The 25,039-nt window shown below is 38.8% G+C and overlaps 1 protein-coding gene across 1 annotated transcript; it reads right to left on the bottom strand.

Annotated features, from left to right (window-relative positions):
- Positions 1-1,333: 1,333 nt before the first annotated feature.
- Positions 1,334-15,112, bottom strand: LOC131312796 (wings apart-like protein 2). Its single transcript, XM_058340775.1, has 13 exons — positions 14,352-15,112; positions 11,944-12,043; positions 10,390-10,729; positions 9,040-9,152; positions 7,062-7,190; positions 6,798-6,891; positions 6,589-6,699; positions 5,821-6,407; positions 4,599-4,873; positions 3,217-3,367; positions 2,580-2,677; positions 2,357-2,438; positions 1,334-1,751 (listed from the first exon to the last, which is right to left on the bottom strand). The coding sequence occupies exons 1-13, from the start codon at positions 14,891-14,893 to the stop codon at positions 1,668-1,670; spliced, it is 2,706 nt and encodes a 901-aa protein (XP_058196758.1). The 5' UTR covers positions 14,894-15,112; the 3' UTR covers positions 1,334-1,667.
- Positions 15,113-25,039: the final 9,927 nt, after the last annotated feature.

Here is a 25,039-nt window from a genome sequence, read left to right as displayed (position 1 = left end):
AATTTACTTTAAAAAAATACGATAGCTTACAACGGACTAATGAAATTAAAACAAAATGTTTTAAATTTCTATAATGAAATTGAAAGCGTTATTTGTCAACCAAATGAAATCGGAACATTAATCATTAACCAAATAACAAATGGCACTCTTGATCATATTTTATTTTCTCATATCACCAGACACTAATTAACCAATACTTATATCACGCCCCCATAAAATAAAATAATCTTAATTTAATGATGCCGGCGACGAAGAGGGCTGCTATACGGTGAAGTTGACGATGGGTGGTGATCCACCAAGCAAAGTGTTGGCCTACCACTCCACAATAGGATTTTGAGAATGTGAGTGATGGTTATGATAGTCAAATGAATTTAAATTGCAAGTATTACTACTGCTAAACTTACGAGATAAGGGGATGCGGCTTCTAGTTCATCTAGTTGTACTACTTAACTTTCAAGGAGAAGGTCGATGATTCAAGTCTGTAGAAAAACGTCGAACTCCATGTAGTTGTCAACTTACTAATTTTTCGCTAAGCCCCATGCAATATTAGATGGAAAAAAAAAACTTGTGAGATAAGGAATAGATCATTTTGTGTGCCTAAATGGGTGGGAAACAAAACAGAGAGAGGGGGAGAGGGAAGAGATAGTGGGATTGGTGGGATCATGATTGACCTCTCTCTACTATCGCTACAGGAGTCCTTTTTTTTGGGACAGATTCAATCAAGTTTCTTATGATCCAGACTGGTCCAATTTTGGGCCATTAATGGACCCTTATCGGGCCCACAACATTAATTAGAACTATTTATTTTTTAAAAACTCGCCAGAACATTATCACATTGAAATCTTGTTGATCCAATACCATTTTCTTTTTGTTGCTTGTTCCTGTTGTTTCTGAGTATTTCGTTGTGTTTTGTCGTATTTGTTTTTGTTTGATCTATCTAATAAAACACAAGAGTGGGAAAACCACACAAACACAAGTTAAAAGAAAGAATGAGATTCATTTGATCCAAGGGCCGATGTATGCTCTTTAACTCTCTTAAGAAAACACCCCCACTCTTACAAATATATTACAAAAATGCTATCGGTTCTTTTTACCCACCACTTGCTTCTAGCTTTGGCATAAAAAAAAAATATATATATTACAAAAATGCCCATGTCTACGGCACTACCTAGGTGCATAGTGTCGCGATAGTTACTCTCTCATTAGAATTTTTTTGCTAATGACTGGTGACATGAGACCATTTTCTGGACAAAAGAAGTATAACCACAACGGACGCGCTATAATATCCCCAGAACACATCTAGGAGAGAACGCCATGAACAAGAACACAAACGTTCAAAAAACAGTATGGAACTATAATAAACAAAAATAGACATTACAAATGCTATTGACAACGAGATTTTGCTATGACTTTCTTGTGTAAAGGCATCTCGGCCAACACCCAATATGGTGAGAAAAAATGCTGCCAAAAATAACGCAAAAGGGGGCCAAAAAAAAAAAGAAAAAGAAAGCAAAAGCTAGAAAATACAAGACTAAAAATACAGGCCTATGGTTAGGATAGACCATACGAGGCAATATGATTTTTCTACTTGGGCGGTTTGTAACAACAAATAGAGGATCCAACGGAAGGTTCAGGCTGTACAGATTCTCCGTGCTCTTCTTGTGCTCTCAGGGCACCCTGCACGATTCGATTACTTCAAGCACGGTAGTGTGGGTCTCCGGTGATATCATGTTTAGCGTCAAATGAAATTCCTGACAGGAGAAATTATGCATAGAAACATTATAACAAGTGTACGGATGTAAATGCAACAATTAAACAACCTGCTATATGAAAGCTCAACCTCTCCAATCAATCACCAGTCTCAGAGTATCTTATTACACGTGCATTTTGCTCAAGATTCATCCAGTCTGTCAACTATATTAGCTTAACTAGTTAGGGTTCAACATGACAGTGAATTACTACAGAAGAGCGAAATAGGCAGCGTATGGCTTCTAGAATGAAGTATGGAAATGCTCAATCCAAGGTTAACTTCCCCAAAAAGGGACACGAAAAACATTGTAAATGAATCATCATTCACCAATATCGTTAAATGGTCACTCAATCATGAGGCCTTCATTCCATTCCAAAATCAATTCAGTGAACCAAACACTACCAAAGTGACCCACTATTGGTAAATATCAATGGCCAAGGAAGCTCCCGACTAAACCCACCTATAGGGTTCTTGGTAGATGGTCGCATGGTAGAATAAATCAATCCATAGGGATGGAGGACAGACAAGGAGGAAGCTATAGTGTGCTATTCTCATGCTTTACCAACTAAAATAAGCTTACGCATTACAAAAGATAAAGAGACATACCACAAATCTCTCCAACACAGGTACAAGAATTGCCAGCTTGTGATCTGGGAGACATTCAGCAATAGCACCACGTATGCTCATGCTGCCAGAAGCAAAAGGAGAAACTCTACTAAGAAAATACACCAGGACATTTGTTCCTTTCTTTTTGTAAGGGACAATATACACAAAAAAAGGGGTAACAATTATCCATAGCAAATTGGCAATAAAGATTTGGCGCACAAACCTTTCAGTTGAAAGGAAAGCTAGAAGAAGGGCTGCATAAGCCTCTACAATCATTTTCTCGGCTTCTTTTTCACCCTGTAACAAAGCTTCCTCATCATCCTGCACAGTGCCAGATAAATAGGAGTCAGAATATCTCGTAGAACCATATAACTGGTGCACACCTCTGTCTACTTTTTACACAAACCAGTAAGATACTGAAATATCTTTTATTTTTTATTTTTCGTTTTGATAAAAGTGAACCTCAAATCACTGTACTTTTTTTTTGGGTACATAATGCAAGTGCAGGTATGGTACCCTGTCACCTCTGCAAAGGAGTATTGCCCCATCACACCACAACACTATATGCAGGGGACCTCACCGTAGTATTGCTCCGTCAAATCACTGTCCATTGCAGCATCACAAAACATGCCCAATGGAACCAAATGAAAATGGGTCATGGCTTTAATACATGGAACCACCGTAGTCATGGTAAGAATCATACATTGAATTTGTACATTCACGTCAAATATCATATCAAATTAGCACCCATGTAAAAGTTGAAAAAAATAATCGTTTTCATTCCTTCAATTTTGCGAGCTAACTACTTTTTAATTCACGAAATAAATACAAGTTGAGCTAACAACACCAGTTTAACTTACCAGGGCTAGAGCCCTTCCTTCTTCAGCTGCCTCACCAGCCCCCTGATTGGCCAAAAAGATGGAGCACAGTAATGGAATCACATTACTATGCCTCTCCTCTTCTAGCCCTTGAACACCAGGCAATGAAACAATCGCTGCTGCAAGCATAGATCTTCAAAGAACCACAAAAGAAGATTCAATGAGCGGAAAACATGGTATACACTTAACAATAAGTCTATCCGCACAAACTTTAGGAACAGATCTAATACAGCAAAGTAACGTGGCACTCCAAGTGTTAAAAAACGGGACCCACCCATTCTCTTCAAATATCACGAGTCCAACTTTTTCTCTCTCTATATTGTTCTCAATAAAACAAGTTCTCTCTCTCCTCCTTCAACGCCACCATGTCCGGCAATCAAAATCAATGCCGACCACCCCCGCCACCTCTCTCTCTCTCTCTCTCTCTCTCTCTCTCTCTCTCTCTCTCTCTCTCTCTCTCTCTCTCTCTCTCTCTCTCTCTCTCTCAGCCTGGGTGGACCAAATCAAAGTGTAAACATGCAATAAATTCAAATACAGGAGAAGAATGCACTTGCGCTGGTGTTTCCAACAAGATTTTCCACCAGATTTAGGCTTTACATGAGCTAATGCATGCCTTATTATAGATTACTGAAGAACAACTTTCTTTTTGTTTGTTTGTATTCTGAGACTTCTGAGCCTGGGTAGACCAAATCAAAGTGTACACATGCAATGAATTCAAATACAGGAGAAGAATGCACTTGCGCTGGTGTTTCCAACAAGATTTTCCACTAGATTTAGGCTTTACTTCAAATACAGGAGAAGAATGCACTTGCGCTGGTGTTTCCAACAAGATTTTCCACCAGATTTAGGCTTTACTTGAGCTCATGCATGCCTTATTATAGATTATTGAAGAACAACTTTCTTTTTGTTTGTTTGTATTCTGAGACTTGATTCTTTCTGGGTAGAGCCCACAAAGAAAAAGGCATCGAATCAACATATCCGCAGATAAAACCAGAAAAAGAAAGCAATATTGACTACAACCATCAAGGAATTTCAAAGTCTAGATTTTTGGGGGAAGGCTAGATTTTTTACGGATTAGGACTCGATTAATTCTCAGATGGTAAAAATACTCGAAAAACATACACATCAAGGAATTTCAAAATCCCAATTTATGGAAGTCAAATAGAAATGAGTGAAATGAAAAATCATGTTACTGTCATCGTTCAAACAATGGAATTAGAAATCAACTCAAGTTCCAGGCCAAAGTCTTTAAATATGCAAATTGCTGGACAGAAATGGTAGTAGTAGAGTGGTAATATCTGCTTCACTAAAAGTTTTGATAATAGTAAAAGGCAAGATATTTAGCAAATGGGAAGCAAAATTACCTGTTCTCGCCATCTTTCTCTACCAGGTTGACAAGCAATCCCAAAATAGCAACAAGAAAATCTAATTCTTGATCAGATAGATGACTCTCATTCTGATGTTCAATCGTGAGATTTGAATTAGACAAGGTATTATCGCTTATATCGCGGAAAGGTGACAGAGATGAACTGAAGGATGGAAAGTGGCCAGCAATCAATGAGGACAGAGTTTCCAGCCCTCCACAAGCAGCAATTTGCCGACAACCCATGGGGTTGTCGTTTGTTAAGTTCATCAGGACCTATCATAGGAAGGAAATCAAAATTCAGAAAAGAGCTTCATCAATCCACTAATTTTACTAGGTGTTGAACATACTACCTAACGGAACATATACCCTCCTGTCACCCTCCATCAGAAAAAAACCAGACACCATAACAAACTACCCTCTAATGGATTGAGCTATCTCAGACTTCAATTATAAAATCTGACAAGTCAATCAAGGCTATTGGAGAAACCAAAAATTATGATAGGATGGAAATATCACAAGGACTGTTCCTACTAAATCCCTATGCCCTATGCCAATAGGAGGGGTGTTTTGCAGTTTGAAAGGGTGTGGTTTTCATGTAATCACTAAACCATTCCAAGTAGTCAAACATTCAAACAATATAAACAAAATGCAGCTGCAACTTTTACACAAACTAAATTCTTCATCCAGTCACTAAATGCATCAATATTTCAATGCGATAAAAATGACACGGGTGAAAAACAAAATGTAAAAGAAGAAACTAATCAATCTATCTCACCAAAAATTGAACAAAACCTTTATAAACGATTAACAAAATTATAATCTCAGTTGAACGGGTTTGATTTTAACCACAGCTTCATAAGCTCAAAACCGTAAACAACCCCAACTGCTCTATGTTTTCTGAAGCAAAACCAAGCTGGTCTAACCATAAAATCAAACCAAATCTTACAGGTGGGTCGAGTCTGAATGGATTCACTATCCAATCTGTTTTCATGAACAACCCTAGACCGTAAGGAAGCTTGGGATCATAAAATGCAGAAGACAAACCCTTGGCCCTTTGATAGGTAGCATCTAAACACTAATCAAGAGTAAACAAAAAACACGAATATCCTTGACAACAGATTAGATGAACCCCACCTTCACTCCATTGCATTCAAAGTTAATGGGAAAATTGAGGTTCTGTAATAGATTGCAGTAGACAAATTCTAGATTATCTGAAGTACCTTAACAGCTGTGAGAAGGCATTCTGCTAGAAGGTTGGATTTTTCTTCAACAAGAGCAGATGAACAAGAAGCGCCTGAATAAGGGTTCTCTCCGTTACTTGACTCTTGTTGGCTCAATATTAGTTGCGATTGACACCCTATTTCCTTTTCTCTATAGGCTGCTTTTCTGTTTTGAGCTTCAGAAAGTTTCCCTACGGACCCTACCCCAGATAGCAAGTCCCACTTAGAGGGTTCAAATTCATCTTCTTGAAAAGCAAAAGGATCCACACTGTCTTCTAGAAGTTTAAAATTGGTGTCTTCAGCAACCTTGCATTTTTTTCCAAGACTAAACTTCAGTTTTGAATCATTCCCCTTAACAGGTGCACCACTGGATGAACTAGAAGTGGAAGAATCGACTCTCATCTTCAACAAGAAAGTACCAGCTTCAGATGATGTCATAGTTTCAGAAGTCGGTTTAGAAACTTCCGAGCGGCCAGTGGACAGCCATCGACTGTTCTGAGATAGCCTGAAGCTCTTCTGAGAAGAGGTCCCGTCTATGCTAGAGCACCTTAAAGAAGAACTGATGGATATAATCTCGTCACCACCCTCTGCAGATTTAGGAACAAATCAGCCAACTCAGCGTCAGAGTATTCAAAATAAATTTGACTGGTAGCTAGAATGGTGTTTGAATCAACATAAACTACTCCAAGTTATTTCAGTTCATACTATATCTTTTTTCACTCGACAAAAATCACCATAAAATCTTATTCCACTAGACAAAAAGCCTACCTTTACGGTCAGTCAATAGAAGCATTTCAGAATGATTATGAGTCCCATTTGAAATATTGCAGAAATTGTCATCATCAGAGTTACCGCAAGAATTTCTAGACAAGGAAAGACCTGGACATAAATGCCACCAGATATAATTAAGCAAAATATGAACTGATGAATGCAACATTACAGTCAAACAGAAAACTAACATCCACCACAAGATATACCTGAGAGAATCTTGATCACACTTATAATGAGTTTTGTGAACGATCGAGGAGAACCCTGATGGTTGAAGCTCCCTTTCATTTCCAGCAAATGACACTGTATCAAAGTAATACCGAAGTAAAACAACTGGTATTTCAAACGTCAACAACCAGTTCACGCTATCTCACAACTTAGTCTCCCTCTCTGTCTACGCATGGATGAGTGTGTGTGTGTGTGTGTGTCTGTTAGTTGTGTTGTTTTTCTCTCTTTTTGTTTAACCAGTTTACCTGATTGTCCTTACTAAGGAATGTGGCATTTTCCATGATCTTCAAACATTTCAAAAGCAGCACCAGACTTTCTAAAACCGCATTTTCTTCCAGCTCCTGACTTGAGAAAGAACTTTTCTCCAAGCATCTCTGCACAATCAACGGTCACAAAATCCACACCAAAAAAAGGCTAATAAAAAGCTTACATTGGAATAAACAAAAACTTGGACGACTAGAACAAAGTATTCATTTCAATCCATTAAACATGAACAGCTAGATCATGGTAGATGGCACATATGTGTGTTGCTGGATATATGCAAAATCATAGAAAACAAGAACAAGGGTTCACCAATTTGAAGAAGCAAGAAACACTTCAGCAATTATATCAAGTTAACTAGTTCAACATATGGCCAGGACTGCAAGCAAATTTAATAGCCACATCAGAACCCTCTCAGTGGAGTTCATCAACTTAAATATTCATAATCACTGACACAGTGAAATTTTAGCACGTCAGTCTCGTCAAAGTTGAAGTAAATTATTACTATGGCATATTACATTGCGCCCCCTTAACGTAAGACATTTCCTTATCTTGGCCCCAACAAATAATTAAGTCATTCCAAAACGAGACTATTTCATTATTGATTATTCCCAATTGGCAATCACCAGCGCTAGTCCCAATTTTGAGGGACAAAGCCAAGTTGGCATCAAATCCACCACACAAACCCAACCACCTATGTACAGCAATGCCAGACCAAAGAGAACCAAAACACACCCGCCAACCCTCCCCCTCTTCTCCCTCTCGACACTTATGCCACTCTTCAACCAACACAATTAAATCTGTGGGCCCAACATCAACTACACCACCGCAGCCCTCCCACACCAGATCCAAAGAACAACCACACTCATCCCAAACCACATCCCACCACCACCAATGCCATTCCACACTGCAGGTCCAGTTGGCAAGCCCCTACCCCAAATCACCACCACCACAAATCTCCCTACCCCCACCACCCCCCTTGCCCACCATTTTCACCTACCTGAGCCCAAATCCAGCCCTGCCTCTCTGCTTGTGGCCCCTGTACCCCCAGAACTAGGAAACACCTCTTTCCTCATCCCTCCTTCCCCTTTCCTATCCCATTGCCACAAGTGTCAACAGCGCCATGCTTCTCCCTTCAGCACGGATTTGAGAGAGAGAGAGAGAGAGAGAGAGAGAGAGAGAGAGAGAGAGAGGAGGGAAATTCAAGCTGCAACTGTTTCCTAAAACCCTAAAGTTGATCAAAGCAAGCTTGTGGTCTTTTGTTGCAAGAAAGGCTTACTGCAATTGAAGATGTTTAACTGCTGGTAAAGCCAGGGAGAGACAATTAGAGTGACACTTCACTGGAAATGAAATGTTGCATAGGGAAAATAGACAGGGGGGTTGGTGCACAAAGAAGATGAGAGAAAAATTAAACAAGAGCGGGGAGAGAGAGAGAGAGTTGTCGGCGTGGTAGAGAAAAGAAGAGAGATAGGAAGACAAGGAGGATATGGATCTATGTTCATAGGTTTAGATCCATGTGGTGTCATGTGTCCCACCATATGGCATTTTCCATCAAAATTTGGAAGCAGATAGGGAGCGGACTATATGGAAAAATAGTTCATTCAAGGAACAAATAGGAGAAAAAATCTTTTCACAGGCAAAGTGGAAATAAAAGGTAATACTTCTTCGCCGGAAAGTGTAACTTTTCCCCTCGTCATGATTCTGTCTACCACTCTACGCACCTGCTAATTGGAATACCGAATCACCATTCTCAACTTATATCCTTCAATAATCACATGCACATGGGTACTCTTTATGGTGTGAAGCAAGATTCACAACACATATTATGAGAAAGAAATTGCACACCCTATGCCCGTATATCCACATTTACACCATCTCTCCGTTCCAGTAACTTGTTTAAGCTCTTTCAGTTTTAACATAGTACGACAGGAAATAAGATCCAAAAAACATACAAGCTACCACCTCCATAACAACATGACAACTCCGGGCCACATCAAAGACCGCGTCAAGTCCTCCAAGCTCTCGCAACTTTTCCTTGAAGTTGCCTCCAGTCTTCCTTACAGTGCCAGAGGTATCTGCATGAATAAAAAATAATAAGATAGATCACACCAAGGGTCTATTTAATTAGCAAGAAAAATATTGTGGAAAGTGAAAATGATAAAAAGTGAAGTAAAACAAAACAAAAGGAAAATACATTTTTTTTCTCGCATCCGTTTGATTAGGATGAAAGTTTTGCAAGAAAATAGGAGGCAGGAACAAAATAAAAAAATTGGAAGGAATAAAGTTACCCAAAGGGTGGAGGGAAGAGGGTAAATAAGGGAGCCAGAGGGTTGTTGATTCGCACAAGCAAATAACAGGAAAATTTACTTTTTACCACTTTCTAGGACATTTTTGCTAAGTGAACACCAAAAGAGTACATTTTTTTCTCTTGCATTTTCTACCATTGTCTAGCTAATCAAACGGACCCCAAAAGACTATTAGAAATAGAACAAGGAATGGCAACAAAGATTAACGAAGAAATAAAAGGCACTTTCGTTCAGTCAAAACAGTGAGGATTTTCCAGTTTAAAAGATGAGTAAATCTCTTTTTCTTTTCATTTTTTCGCACGATAAGCTAAGGTTCTTCACCATCCCACCAGCTTTATGCATAACTTTCTGCTCCTTAGAAACTATAATCATCTACCAAAAATCATATCAACTCAAGAACCATAAGAGAGCATCAACTTGCAAAGATGTCATTGCAATTATGACTAAATAATTCCTAGAGTAGAAATTAACTGCTGTCATTTATAGGGATTAAGGACTGTTTGAACTGCATAAAATAGAAAGTTTGGTTAGTCAAACAAGGATTAGCAAAATAAGTAAGCATTATCATATCAGTTATAGTTATGCCTATTCAAAGCATTCCGAACTGCAGTGTCGAACTAACCCTGAGTTAATGACAGTTACATGTATGGAAAGGAAGACAGACAAAGGCAACCTAAAGGAAGATCACAGAAAACAAATAAAAGAACAAGGGATGAACAAAAACAGAAAGAAAAGAGAAATGCTACTCTAATACATGACATTTATGCGAATTAGGCAAGGCTTACACTTGACAGAAAAGAAAACAACAGTGAATACTGAATATTCAATAAGCTAGGTGGTCCTGCTTGTAATCGAACCTCTCTCACAATATACACTATATGCACCGGTCCAAAACTACTTATCTAACATCAATTTGATCATTTCTTCTGACAATAACGACAAAAATATGATAAATGACAACTAAATCATCAAGGATCCACTTGATAATAGGACGCAGAAGGACTACCTTCAAGAGAAATGGTAGATAAGCAAGCTTTCTCCATAGTCAACAAAGCTATCCACTTTGGAGTCAACTTTGGCGTCGTCATTGCGTTATCCTTTCCATCACTTGACTTCATTTCCTTGCAACTTACAAGAACTTCCTGAACTTTAAGCATAATTGCAGCAGAGGTGGAATCTGTTCCTTTACTAGTATCTTGTAAGATATCAACATTCTTACGTAACGCTATAAGCTTGGAGCTGATAGTTGATGCCTTGTCTTTACTAACACCATGTGTAAGCGGTTTCAACAACTTGATCAAAAAACGGATGCAACTTGGAGAATCCAAAAGGTGTTCATCTTGACCCTACAGAAATTTGATAACCATTCCAGGTAAAAACAAAAGATGCAGATCAATCAAGGCAAGCAGATGAACAGAAATACACAAAAGTACACTCAAGAGTTTTTGCTGAAGTAGAAAAGGAGATTAGCTCATGTACATAAGCATTCATGCAGAAATTGTTAATGAACATATATATTACATGCAAAAGAGTACTTAGAAACAACATGAAATGCTTCACAACAGTATCGAAGCTTGAAGAAAGACAAAATTAAATAAGAGCATCTTCTTTGGCTAAAGCTATAACCCCCACCCACACCACCCCACCCCACCCTGCGGCAAAAAAAACCTTTTGATATCCACTTTTCAAATCATTGTACTACTGTTTCAATGAATAAATCAAAACGGGAAAGGGCGGAAACAACAGAACTCTAAGGGTCTGATTGGAAATTGGGGAAAGGAAGAGAGGGGAAGGGAAAATGTTTGAGAAGAAAAAGGTAGAGAAAGTTAGGAGAATTCACTATTTCTTCTCTACTTTTTCCTCTTTCTTCTCTCTTTCCACCAGCAACCAATTAAGAGAAGTGGGAAATTTTCTTTTTCCAATTTCGTTCCACAACTTCCAAACACACCCTAAACCTAGTCTAACATGAGGTCGTACCATCATTCAAGAACAAGCCAGATGAAGTTTGCCCTGGATATGCCAAGTGTTGGAAAAGCTAAATGCAATACCTAGAGTCGAAAGTGTTTGTAACTTTGAGGATCCCTAGGCTTCTTAAAAAGGTAGGCCCTCCTGAAACAGGGAGTTTTAGACGTAATCCAAATAATGATTAACCATTGTACACCAATATCCAAAAATATGAGAAGCTGGAAAGTTGGCAATGCAAGACTCTGCTAGACCTTTCTAGAGACAAGGTTCTTATCAGACACAGTCATGAAATCTACAACAGCAGTAGGAATGAGATTCAACTGAAGTGGACTCATCCCAAGCACTGTCAATTCAAAAGCAAAACCATTAAATGCACTCCAAGGACATCACGCTTTACAAGTAGTTATGTGCAGTTTTGAACCTTTGATAGTGTCAAAACATGTCATATGCAATTTATTACAAAGGAGCTTCTGGCCTTTGCTTATGCATAAATAGCTCTTTACTAACAGATGTCACATCAATACGAGGAGAATTACTAATACTGTTCTTCATTCTCAGAAGGTAGCAGTTCAAAAGTAGACTATCAACAACTTACATCGCTAGTCAAAATGTAAAAGAGAGCTGCAGCAGCCAAGTTGCTAGGTGAGTCATCGAAAGGGAGTCCCAAAACAGCATCAATTATTGTTCTTGCCATCCTGAAAGAGTATCGAGGGAAGCTAAGGCATGCAGCAAGCAAACAAAGCAAAAATATTCTGATTTCTGACAATAGGACATACGAATAGGCCATTATTTTGTTCAATGTGTATAAATATGTTACCAAGGGCAACAGTCTAGTTGTATGTTAAACCATCACAATAATCCTTTGTATTAGCATCTCGTCTACTGCATCCTTCTAGAAAGCAATGATTAAATTGTCTTGACAAATCAAGAGAAAAGAGCATGGAAAAGAAGATGAACAGATCAGTATGGGGGACTAGAACACGTGCAAAGTGAAATTTATCTGGTTTAGGTTATCTGGGAGGACATATTTTCAAGTGCAAAGTGACTCAAAACAAAGCTAAAAAAAAAATATTAGATTCATTTCTAGACAAAGAGACTCGTATGGTGAAGATTCATTTCTGGACAAAGAGACTCATATGGTGAAGCACTAGTAGGATCTTAAAAAGAATTATGCATGCCACTGTTCAATACCTTGGAACCCCTTGCCCTGATGGCATTTAGAAAAAAATATCAACCTGAAATAAGAGCAATAGAACTATCCATATGCTTCAATAACATTGTAATGGTTTGGTGTGCTATATACTTTCCAAAATCAACTAAAATCTGGGTTTACTCAGATCTTTCCAAAATAAACTAAATTCTTACAAAGTACCTATCCATCTAAAGTTAGCTTAACCACGTCAACAAATTTAATTTCCGCCAAAAGTAATAACTTGGAGTAACTAAAACAATTAATCTCACAAACTGCTGAAGAAGTTCTCTCCATCTTATATTTTATACATACAGTATGTTGACATGTCGATCTTTATACGTTGACGCATTTTGTTACCCTTTTGTACCACAGTCTACTTGGATACTCGTGGACCAGCGGTTGACTCTAGTTTGGAAATATTCATTAAGGTCTTGCCACATCTACACTGTTATTAAAGCCAATACCAAATTGTTTGTGTCCAGTGAACACGATCTTGAAGCCCTAAACATACAATTCCTTCATTCTCCAAAAACTACAACTGCTGCACATAAATTGCACCTATAGTAAATGAGGGTAAACAAATAAACAGGAACTAATATCGACAACGAACAAACCCACGTTTGAACAGTTACATTTTCGTTTCTTCAAATTCAGAAGCCCCAGTTCCATCGTATTTGCCCTCTATTCCAGTTGTACTCTCACACAACTTAATTCATTCGTCGATGATAAATCTCTCGAATTAGATGTCAAAGCTTTAATATTGGGACCATTCCGATGATGCATTTCATGAATTGTTGTTGTTCTTCAAAATATTTCCTTTGTGGGGGTTTTCATTAACCCACGCACCATACTAGATAAGTGTATCAAACCTCTAGTAAAACAGTTAAAAGCACAATTATATACTTCTCTCCCAGCACACCAGGCCTCCGTGCACATAAGACAGAAAATTGGCCAACAAACCCTAATCTAAACTATCAAACAGTAGATAGGATTTTTTGATAAGTAACAAAACAGTAGATAGTGAAAAAAAAACCTAAGTGGAAAATCCAAATCCAAACACCAAGCGTATGAAATGGCAGAAAAATAAGATACGGAAACTCAAGATATCAAGATCATTTAAATTGAAGCGTGGGTTAACGGTGAATTACAAATTAGACCATTCAAATAAGGGCCAACAAACCAAATTCTAAAATATCAAATGGGAATGTGGGTCTTCTGTGAATTACAAATTGGATGATCCAAATAAGGGCCAATCAAGCAATAGACAGTAAAAACCTAAAAAGAAAATCCAAAATTCAAACACTAGGAAATTGTGTCCAACTCACATTCCCACGCTTACATGAAACTTCACAAGATTTCCTTAAAGGGGTTTTTGTCAATCAAGTACTAAACTATGTATCAAACCTCTAGTAACACAATTAAAGGAACAACTATATACATTCTCTCCCACCACAGCATACCTCACGGAAAGATAATACAGAACGCTTAGCATTGACGAAACCCTACTCTAAATTATCAAATAACAGATAGTCAAAACCCTAGATGGAAAACCCAAACATATTAAATCGGGACCACTCCGATGATGCATTTCATGAATTGTTGTTCATCTTCACAAGATTTCCTTGTTGGGTTTAAATCAATGCACCGTACACGATTATGTGTCAAACCTCTGGATAAAAAAAGAAAGAACAGTTAACATTTGACCAGCAAACCCTACTCTAAAATATCAAACAAAAGTCAATTAAAACCCTAAGGGGAAAATCCAAAACCCAAACACCACGCTTACACGGACTCGTATAAAACTCACATACCCATGAGTTCTTAGCAACCGCCGCCGCGGCGCTGTGCCGCAAATCGACAACAACGACAACAAGCTCGCGCGCCGGACCCGAATCTGCTGGCCCCCCTTTCTCAACCCGTCCAGCGCGAAATTCACCTCGTCCACGTGCTCCATCATCTCCCCACACTCCTGCGTCTCCATCAACGTCGCAGTCCCGGCCACCGCACCCGACTTCACCCTCTTGGGCAGCAAATCAAAACCCTTGTGGTTCCCGTTAACCCTCGCCTTCTTCGATTTCCGAAAACAACCCTCTTCCCCTTCCCCGTAACCGCCGCCGTGCCTCCTCGGGGGTATAATCGACAATTCGCGGGCTTCCTGGGACGAATTCGAGGCGTAGGGCTCCGAATTCAGGGACCAGTGGGACGAATCTTGAGACGAGAATGCGAAGCTGTACACGTCCTGAGGGTTTTCCTGTGACAAAATAGGCTCGTCGAAGCCGTCCGAGAAATCGTCGTCGTCGTCCCCGCCGCCGCCCTTTCCGCGATTGCGACGGCCGTAGGTTCTAACGATCATGTTGGGAATTCAAATCTCTCATGTGCAGACAAAGATTTTGATCTTTGGGGAGAGGGTATTTTCGGAATACTGGATGATGTTTTTGAAGGATTGGAGAGATCAGGTCTGGCGTTCAAGATTTGAACGGAAATCTTGATGTGGGAGAGACCGTGAAGCTCTTGAAAGAGGAGAGAGAAAGAGAGAGGAGAGAGAGAGAGAGGATTATTGTTTGTTTTTTAGGTTACGTCTGATTTTGTAAACTAATCTATGCGTTCGTGTTGGGGAAAAAAATCTGGTGTGATTTTTGTTTTGAATGTTGGGCCAATAAGAGTTGGGTATTTGGATATTGAGGGTAGATGGGTAATTGTGAAAGTTGTGACTGCTTACGTGGCGAAGAGAGTGGACAGATCGTGGCCGTTGATTTTGATCAGACGGTTGAGGTGTTGAGGCTGAAACGATCGTAGCTCGGATTGGTTCAGGAGTACTAGGAGATGTCACTGTATCTGCATTGTAATTTGGGCTGAATAATCTCTAAATAGTCTGATCAAAAAAAGCTTTTAAGGCCACATTCCAGAACACTTTCTTAAAAAATAAGTACTTATTTCATATTTTTAATTTCAAAAATAATGTAAATAGAAAATAATTTTTTAATTTTTTTTTGCACCGTATTAAAGATCTTAATGAGATCTATCAAATAAGATCTATATTAATCTGAAAATTATTTACGTAAGCACATAATTTTTGAGCTTGAAATTGCCTTTTTAAAAAATAAATACTTATTTATCGTTCTGAAACGGGGCCTAAATAGTTTCAAATTTTTTAATAAAAATAAATAAATAAAATAATTTTCACGCTCCTTGGTTTTTTTTTTTGATTGGCGAAAAATGAAAATTTTATTAAAAACGGAGAGAGGGAAGAGGGGATCCAACAAAAAGTTGGAATACACCGCTAACGGGCAAAGGCCCAAACACCAAAGGGTCTACAGAGGATTACAACATAGAAACAATAGAGCCCAACCCAACACCCAAGTAAAACAATACAACCCAAACACCCAAATTCCGGCCCACCCAAGCCAACCCCCATAACCCTAACCACAACGGCAGCCACCACCATACAAGACACCAAAGGACCCAACCTCGCCGTTAAGCCGATCCGGTCGCTCCCAGATGTAGCAACCGGCGACTGGATCCGGCCTACGAGAGAGACCACCGAGGCACCAACGGTAAGGGTACCAAGACCAACCACCAAAAAAACCCCAAGCTTCACGATCACACAAGCAGCAGCAACCAACCAGAGCAAACGACCTGCCCGTCCCTCGCCTGAATGAGATCTCGGAAAAGGCCGCCGGCCGGAATTCGGCACACAAAGACGACCAAGAGAAAACCATCCATGAGGACCGCAACCAACCTGCCGCCGCCGGAGAGAAACCGAACCAGATCTGACCTCCATCTTTGCCAATCAATTTTGAATAAAACCTTCAAAAAACAGGAAAAAAAAACCTCCACCACCCACCGCCCAAAACCACCGCAGTAGATTAGAGTCATCCAACGCCGCTAGGCATACCGGAGGAACCAAGGGACCACTGGTCAGAGACAAAAAGGCCGAGCCTCGAGCGTCACGCCTTCCCACACAGAGGAAGGCGTTGACCCAACCGGAACTGAGATGCAAAACAGGGGGGAGGAAGAGAGGGAAGGAGCAAGAGAGGATGGAGGGAGAGAAGGAGGAGGGTCGGCCTGGGGGGAGGAGGAGAGTGGTGAGCCTCCCCCACCCCACCCCAAGCGGCTCAGATCTGATTTTGAAACCGCCTAACTTTTTGCCTAGAGAGAGAGAGTCTGAATAGAGAGAGAGACAAGTTTAGAATAGGTGGATACGCTCCTTTCTTGGTTAATGCACACTACAGGGTTGTTCGACTAAATAAGTCAAGTGGCTTATTTTTTAGTTCTTATTCAAATTTTTTTCGCATTTGTTAGTTTTTCATCAATTTTTTTGAAATTATTGCTTTGTCATAACGAAAGGAATCTAAAAAGTAAAAATTTATGATCGAAACCTAATTTTTTTGAATAAAGATAAAAATAAGCTAGTAAGCCAATTTTTCGTCTTTATTAAAAAAAATTGGATTTCGATCGTAATTTTTTTACTTTTTAGATTTCTCTTGTCATGAAGAAGCAATAATCCCCTAAAAATTGATAAAAAAAACTAACAAATGCGAAAAAATTTGAATAAGAACAAAAAAATAAGCCAAGTGACTTATTTAGCCAAACGGCCCACTGTCTCTTAGTGACAAATTTACAAATAAAAATTCCTTTGAAAGATGAAAAATGAAGGGCATTTATCAAAAACGGAATGTGAAAATCACTACCAAAAAGAAAAGAGCTTCAAATAGTCTTGAATTTTTGTTTTTTTTTGTTTTTTTTATTCCTCTCATCACAATAATCCACGAGAAATTGGCGCAAAACCAAAAAACGAGAAATTTTTTGAGTAAGGACAAAATACTTGTTTTTCACTAAACTTAAGGAGAACAAGGCTTAGGCCCCGTTCCAAAAACCTTCTTAAAAAATAAGCAGCTTATTTTATATTTTCAAACTTAAAAATAATATAAATGAAAAATAAATTTTCAATTTTTTTTGCATTGTATAAAATATCTCATCGAGATCTTTCAAACAAGATCCATATTGCATATTTTTAAATTTCAATAAGCTCATAATTTTTGAGTTTGAAATTGCCTTCTAAAAAAATGAAGACTTATTTTTAGTTCCAAAACGGGACCTTAAATAGTTATCAGATACTAGAGAAGTATTGATATAAATAGTCATCACAAGAAAAAACAAAGAATTAAGGTCCGTCGAATTTTGAATTAGACTTAAAATTGTGATTTGTTTAAAACATAAAAAAAAATTTGAATCTTTTTTAGCAACTACTTAAGATAATGTGATGCTCCCTCTGTCCGGATTTATTAGTCTTTTTTGAGAGTTCGTACTATTTTTCAATGAATTATATCTTGTAATTTATAATATTTTATGTAATTTTGAAAACAATGTCTTATAGAATTAATCGAGATTTATCAAATAAGATCCATATTAAATATAAAATTTATTTTCAATTTAAAGATATAACTCATTTTTTGTCATGTTAGAATTGAATGAGATACTATTAAAGTCGGGCAGAGGGAGTAGTAGTTAAGTACCTTTTCTAGCTTGGATCTTGAAGAAATAATTTAAAAGAAAATCAAGGTTTGCCAAATTCTTAAAAGGAGAGTAGATTTATTATTTTAAAATAAAGTCGGATGTATTGTATTGTTGCCCCATTGTTACACATTTTTTGCTTCACCACTATAGACTCCTATTTTACTGTGCGTATAAACTATATGCCACTATTAATGATAACCGTTTGGATTTCTTGGTTGGCTTGTTTGTTTTTTTTTTAGGAATAACAAGAAATTCATTGATATTACATATTATAACCTACCATATGTATCTAATATATAACTAGTAAAAGACCCATTCTACAATTGACAAAGCTTACAGTAGACACTAGCACTCTGGCAAAAAGTACTGCGTACATGAAAAACACCCCATCCAACTAGCTTTTTGGCAAAAAGTACTGCGTACATGAAAAACACCGCATCCAACTAGATGGAAGAGAAATCAACAACAATGCAAAAACCAATTGAGAAAATGTAGAAAAAAAAAAAAGCAACCGTGTTATTGAAACATACTCCCTTCGTCCCAAATTCTTTGTCTGGTTCGCAAAACAAAGTGTTAAAAATAATACAATTTTTGCAAGAAAAAATCAAAAGTTTTTCAACAACTGACTAGATATCAATGAGTATTTTTAATTTGTGAAAAATGTTTGAATTTTTTCTTGAAAAAATTGTATTATTTTTAATACTCCGTTTTGTGGACCAGACAAAGAATTTGGGATGGAAAGAGTATAATATAAACTACTAAAAAGCCAAAAAGCCAACATCAAATCGATGGGTACTTGAACCCTAACCGAAGTTTTCCCCCTGAATCATAATCGATATTTTCCCCGCGGGTACAGGAATAGTAGAGGCTAAGGGATATCCGTTCGGTTATGGTTCGTCTGGTACCCAAATTAATATCAATCCGTACTGATTCGAACCGTACGATAAATTTTCAAAAATACCCCAATATATATTTACGAATATTACACATTTTATTTAGAAATTTTAGGGTTTTTCCACTGTCAGCTCCTTACTCTTATAGAAGAGAGAACGCTGCCACCTCCCTCTCGAGTTTTTGGCCGAAGTGGCCCTAATTTGTAATCAAATTGGAAGAATACCCATCTTCTCAAACGTTTTGTGAAAATAGGCTATCGTGCCTTTTCAAAACGCGTTATTTTTGTTAGGCCAACTCCTACGTGGCAAAGAAGTCCAAGTCAGATTATAACGCCTTTGTAAAAGGCACGTTTTAAGTATTATAGCGCCTTTGTAAAAGGCGCTATAGGTTGAAAACCCAGACATAGATCGAACCCTCCCCTGGCCTTGGTATTTATAGCACACATATAGCTCTTTTTGCAAAGGCGCCATACCAACTTTAGCTCCTTTTGTAAAGACGCTATAGTCACAGTAACAAAATATTCTCCTGGAAAAGGTTGGCCATTGAAGTTATTGGGCCTGAACGTATTCCACATATGGCGCCTTTACAAAAGGAGTTATGTGGTCCATATAAACAAACCCGAGCTGATTAACTGACGTAGCGATTATCTGTATGGCTATCCCTTTAAAAGTATATGTTGGTGGACAAATTGTCGCGGTCCATGATACAGTGGCAGTACGGCCCTTCAGTTATTAATGCAGCGTGGTATAACACTTTTAGAGCTGCAATAGATGATATCAAATGCTGCAGGATTGCTATACACTTTCATGAAAATAACATCGCTTTCCGAGTATTAGATTTCCAAACCCTACATATCAACACGTTCCACTAGATATCCTGGACAATACCAGCGTAGATTTAATATTTGATGTTCAAAGCGAAATTCTCAGTTACATTCCCGTTTTGTTCATTGAATCTATGAACGTTCCAACATATCCCGGTATCGTACAAGACCATTTTCCCAGAGAAAGTTTTCAACCGCAACATTACACTAATGAAATAACATTTGGTAAGGTTTAAATTTTTCATTAATATACCCAGCTATATATATTGTACGAAATGGGTGCTAATGGTTTAAATTACTGTACAGGAGATTTTCCAAGCCAATGTTCTCAATATTGTTACAATTATGACACAACATCCTTTCAGGGCCAAAGTTCTGCAGAATTTCCGTTTCACAATACAACTTTTCGTGGAAGTGCTTCATAACTACATGACGAACTCATACAAGGAGAGCGTGAGGGTTCAGACGAGGAACCAGACGAGGGATCAAAGAGTTCGTTGGAGGATGTCGATGCGGCCTTGAAAGTCGACGGCTTCGAGGACGACTACATCGATGGACAAGAAAACCCAATTCCGACACACAAGCCGCCATGCCCCATGTACACGCAAGACACATAGTCAAACATTATCGACCCCAGTCCACCAATGCCGACCCGAAGTCATCTGGGATGGGACGAGAGATCAAAATTTTTTAAGGGACAGGTGGTTTTTTCACAACTCGTTTTGTTTGAATCATAATCAAATTGTAAAAGTCGTGCTCATTCTGATAAGTTTTTTTCCCGCAGTTATTCTCTTCAAAAGATGAGTTGCAATGTGCTACGAAAAAATTCTACATGACTAGGAACTACGTCGTCAAGATAGATAAATCTTCACCCAATCTATTGTCTTACAAATGCAATAACAAGACGTCCTGCGGGTGGCGACTTCGAGCATCTATCAAGGCTAATTCAGACATGTGGAAAGTCATGAAATATACAGGGCCCCACTCATGCTTGGCTGTGAATGTTACCCAAAATCACACAGTGCTTGATGCTCGTTACATGGCAAATGAGATTACCGAAATTATCGGATCAAACTTCAGTACGAAGATAAAAAAGCTGCAGTTATTCATTAAAAAGTTAACAGAGGGATACATGCCATCGTATTCAAAGACGTGGGCAGCTAAGCAGTTGGTTATATCGCCTCTGCACAAGGATTGGGACCAGTCTCACGCAACACTCCCAATATTCCTATAAGTCCTCGAACGAGCCAATTCGGGTACGCGCACATTGTTGTTATACAAGGATTCAGGGTTACCATGATGTGCCACATTTGATAGACTATTCAGGGCATTCGCACCGGCAATCGAAGGGTTCAAGCATTCTCGGCCAGTAATTTCTGTTGATGGAACCTTCCTCACAAGAAGGTACAAAGGGACGTTACTTGTTGCAGTCACTCAAGACGCTGAGAACCAAATAATGCCGATTGCATTTGCAGTAGTCGAAAAAGAGGATAGGGACAATTGGAGATGGTTCCTCACTTGCATCAGACACTTCATAACCAAATGACAAGGCTTGTGTCTTATTTCAGATAGGCATTCCGGCCTCATGTCATGGCTGGAGGATGACTCAGCATATGATTGGAGGCCCCCACATGCTTACCATCATAACTGTCTCTGTCACTTGGGATCAAACTACCATCGTCGATTTGAAAAATTAGTGGGAAAAGAAGTCAAAGTCTGCGCAATGGAATGTCAAAAGAAAAAGTTCAAGGCCAAACTAACCCGATTGAAAAGGTTCGCCAACGAACTTATCTATCAAGAACTTAACCTGCTCAACAAAAAACAATGGACGTTTATATATGATGGAGGTAGACGGTACAATAGCGAAACTACCAATTGCTCTGAGAGCTTTAATGGGGTCGTAAAAGAAGCCAAACACCTCCTGATCATGGCAACTGTTATGTTTACTTTCTACAAGTGTGTAGAGTACTTTGACAATAAGCTGGTGAAGTCAATGGATACAAAAGCCAAAGGTAATCATTTAAGCTTATATATAAAGAAAAAATACGATCATTGGAGGGAAAACACAGTGGGACACGATGTCATTGTGTTCAACCGGGCCGCGGGCTTGTTCGAGGTACATATGCCAATCAATCGAACAAGCCCATACAAAGGAAATAACAAACACACAGTTGACTTGACTAATAAGACGTGCACTTGCAATAAAATTCAGTTGCGGAACATACCCTGTTTGCACGTTATTGCGGTTTGCAATAAAATGCATATTGACCCTCTTGAGTACTTCGGCAACTATTGGACGGTTGACATAACAATTGCCATGTATGGATCTCTACCATTCAAGCCACTGCCCAACCAAGCCTACTGGCTGTCGTACGATGGGCCAAGAATTCTTCCAGACAAAGAACGTCTCCGAGACCGAGGCCGCCCGAAAGTGAATCGAATCCGAAATGAGATGTATGATTTGATTTGATTGAGTACCAATCGCCACAGACGTGCTCAAAGTGTGGTCAACAAGGTCACAACAAGAGAAGATGCGGAAAATGAAAACCATCGTCATTTTAATCACATAATTCAAATTACATGTCATGTGAAATGATATTTTTATATGAAAAGTTTGTACTCAAGAAGTCTTTTACGTTAATCAATGTACTCGTGAACTCTTTTATATCCAATCTTTTCCAAGTTAATAGTAATTCTAATTTTTTTAACACGAATCGTGAGAATTTTTAATATCTTTGTATCCAATCTTTTAATATCTTTGGACATATGATATTACAAATTCTCACATTTTGTGTAAAAAAAATTGGGATTGTTAACATAACGCATTTCAAGAACGCACTATTAAGGTTAGAATTATAGCTCATTTTCAAAAGGAGGTATTAGGGTAAAAGGCGTGATTAGGGTACCTACGTGGCAACCAAACCATGGCCACATGGCACCTAACCGCTATAACACGTTTTGAAAAGGCGCAATAGCCTATTTTTACAAAACGTTTTAGAAGATGAGTATTCCTCCAATTTGATTACAAATTATGGCCATTTCGGCCAAAAACTCCCTCGCTCTCTCTCTCTTTGGCTCCCTCTTCTACGATAACTTCATCGATCCACCTCTGCGTCGTTTGACTTTGCCGAACAACAGAATAAAGATCGTCGATCTTAGTTCTTCCTTCAACACATTTTACAGTTCACCGTTTCAATTCCTTTCCCTTATCCGATCGAGTTTGCTGTCGATCTACCTTTTTTCCAATCGAGTTCGTCGTCGGTCTCCCTCTTCCCATAAGTCTAACTGCTTTGGTTGTTATATAGAAGGGATCTAATTCTCTCATTCACTCTCCAACAGAAAACGAGAAAATATGTATATTTTCAAGCATAAAGAAAACAAGGAAGTTGTTTGGAACATGTTAAGATGGTCTTCTTTTCTATTAAGATTGATTGAGGTATATGAACTCGTGCCCTAATTTAAGAAAACTGAGACTGATATTGTCATTGATTTTCTTTATCTTATTTTGGGTATTGAGTTTCTATCATTGATTTTCAATTTAACATATATGAACTATGTCTTTTTGGTGGGTTTACTGTTTAGCATGCTACAGTTTTTGATTGGGATCACATCGATTTTTTTTCCAATACAGATTGGGGTAAATTTTTGATGGTTTTGTATCTAAATCTAGTTGCCCATTCGATTTAGGGACTACTCGAACTCCGTTCGGTTCGTTTATGAGACAATTGTCCCCTCCCCATTCGGCTATCGTGGCAGACTCAGATAGGGTAGTATTTCCAGGTATTGGGTACGGATATACCCATGTCCACCCCGTTGCCATTCTTAGGTCAAAATCATAAATTGAACAGGTAACCCCCCCCCCCTCTCTCTCTCTCTCTCTCTCTCTCACTTTCATTGTTTGTTGCGTTTTGTGGGTAATTTAGATGCTTAAACATAATCGTCATTTGGAGTCTAGTAAATAAAACACTCCTCACCAATGTTCTAAATGGCAGCCAAGTCGGTCTCCTAGGCGCTTGGCACCTCCCTACCGCCACGATTTTATCCCTTGGCGTTTTAGGCAACTTGGCGGTGTTTGGCGGCCGCCTTAGTGGGCTTGACAAACTTGGCGGCGTTGTCGGCCTTGGCGGGCCTTGGTGGCGGCAGCGTTGGAGGCCTTTGGCAGACTAAAATTTATTGTATTAAACTAAAAGGGCTTACTATGTACTTTTTACAACGTTAAAAGGGTTTGGCCATTTTTGTCCAATTTTTCCAATTAAGCCCCTGGATTGGAGTTGGCCAGGTTTGTGATGATGGGTAATTTGGTCTTTTCAATCTACGGGGTGTTTTGGTAAAACCGTGGTTCTACTGGGGGTGTCTTCGGCTCCCTCCACCCCACACCACCAGTCACCTCTTCCACCTCCTCCGGTGTTCTCCGTTCACCACTGTGAGCCCGACCCATCGAGCCCCCACCTCCTCTGCTCCACCATCTCCGGTTTGACCGCCGCTCCTCGACAACCACCCACCTCGGCCGGCCACTCCTTGGCCCAACCTCCTGCCATCACCACCACCTCTCACGGTAGCCACCTCCCTCCCCTCCGTTCACCACCACTCGTTTCCACCCCGATGGTCTAAAAAAAAAAAAAACAGTGGGTTTCATGCCTATGCCACCGCCGCGGGTCCCGTCAAAGCTCCACCCGACGCCGCCTCGAGTTTTCGAAACCACTACAGACACCGTGCAACACTTACCCGAACCTAGATTCGTGTTTGAGGTAGTTTTCCGAAAACCTGTAACTCAATTTGTATTTTAATGGAGTTAGGACAAAAACTTAATTCCTGTTGAAGATGGTAACCTGTTTTTAATATCAGAATTTAATTAATTATGATTTAGTCCTATTTTCATTAATATTTAGTCTTGTTTGTGATAGAAAATCAGTGGTAAGGGCTGAAAATATTTTTATACGTAAATTGATGATTATTCGCGAGATTATGGTGAATCACTGGTGGAGATAAGTGGTTGAATTGTGTGTAAGCGGACAAGTGCAGATTTATTGAATCAATAGATGATATAAAACAAAAGTGGGGTTTTAATCAATAAATAGCATTAAGAAACGTATGAGGAACTTTTTATAAAAAGAAAAACATGTTTACCAATGAAATTTGTAGAAAGTATCTATTTATAAATATGAGGATTAACACAAGTATTTGTTCATATACTATTTATTTTTATTCATTTCGTTGTATAGTTAATTAGATTTATTTTAGATTATATATTAGTTAATATTTAAC

This window comes from Rhododendron vialii, chromosome 13a (genome assembly GCF_030253575.1).
Source record: "Rhododendron vialii isolate Sample 1 chromosome 13a, ASM3025357v1".
In the NCBI taxonomy this organism is placed as follows: Eukaryota; Viridiplantae; Streptophyta; class Magnoliopsida; order Ericales; family Ericaceae; genus Rhododendron; species Rhododendron vialii.
The sequence above is the reverse complement of the archived record's forward strand: the minus strand, read 5'-3'. Positions and strand labels throughout refer to the sequence as shown.

What these genes read in the sequence shown, in the direction of transcription:
- LOC131312796 (XM_058340775.1), bottom strand. Translation starts at nt 14,893, where the DNA reads ATGATCGTTAGAACCTACGGCCGTCGCAATCGCGGAAAGGGCGGCGGC. An exon ending in TTTACATTTTGACTAGCGAT is followed by an intron (nt 10,730 to 11,943) that starts GTAAGTTGTTGA and finishes AAATTTCTGTAG; the next exon opens with GGTCAAGATGAACACCTTTT. An exon ending in TCTATTGACTGACCGTAAAG is followed by an intron (nt 6,408 to 6,588) that starts GTAGGCTTTTTG and finishes CTAAATCTGCAG; the next exon opens with AGGGTGGTGACGAGATTATA.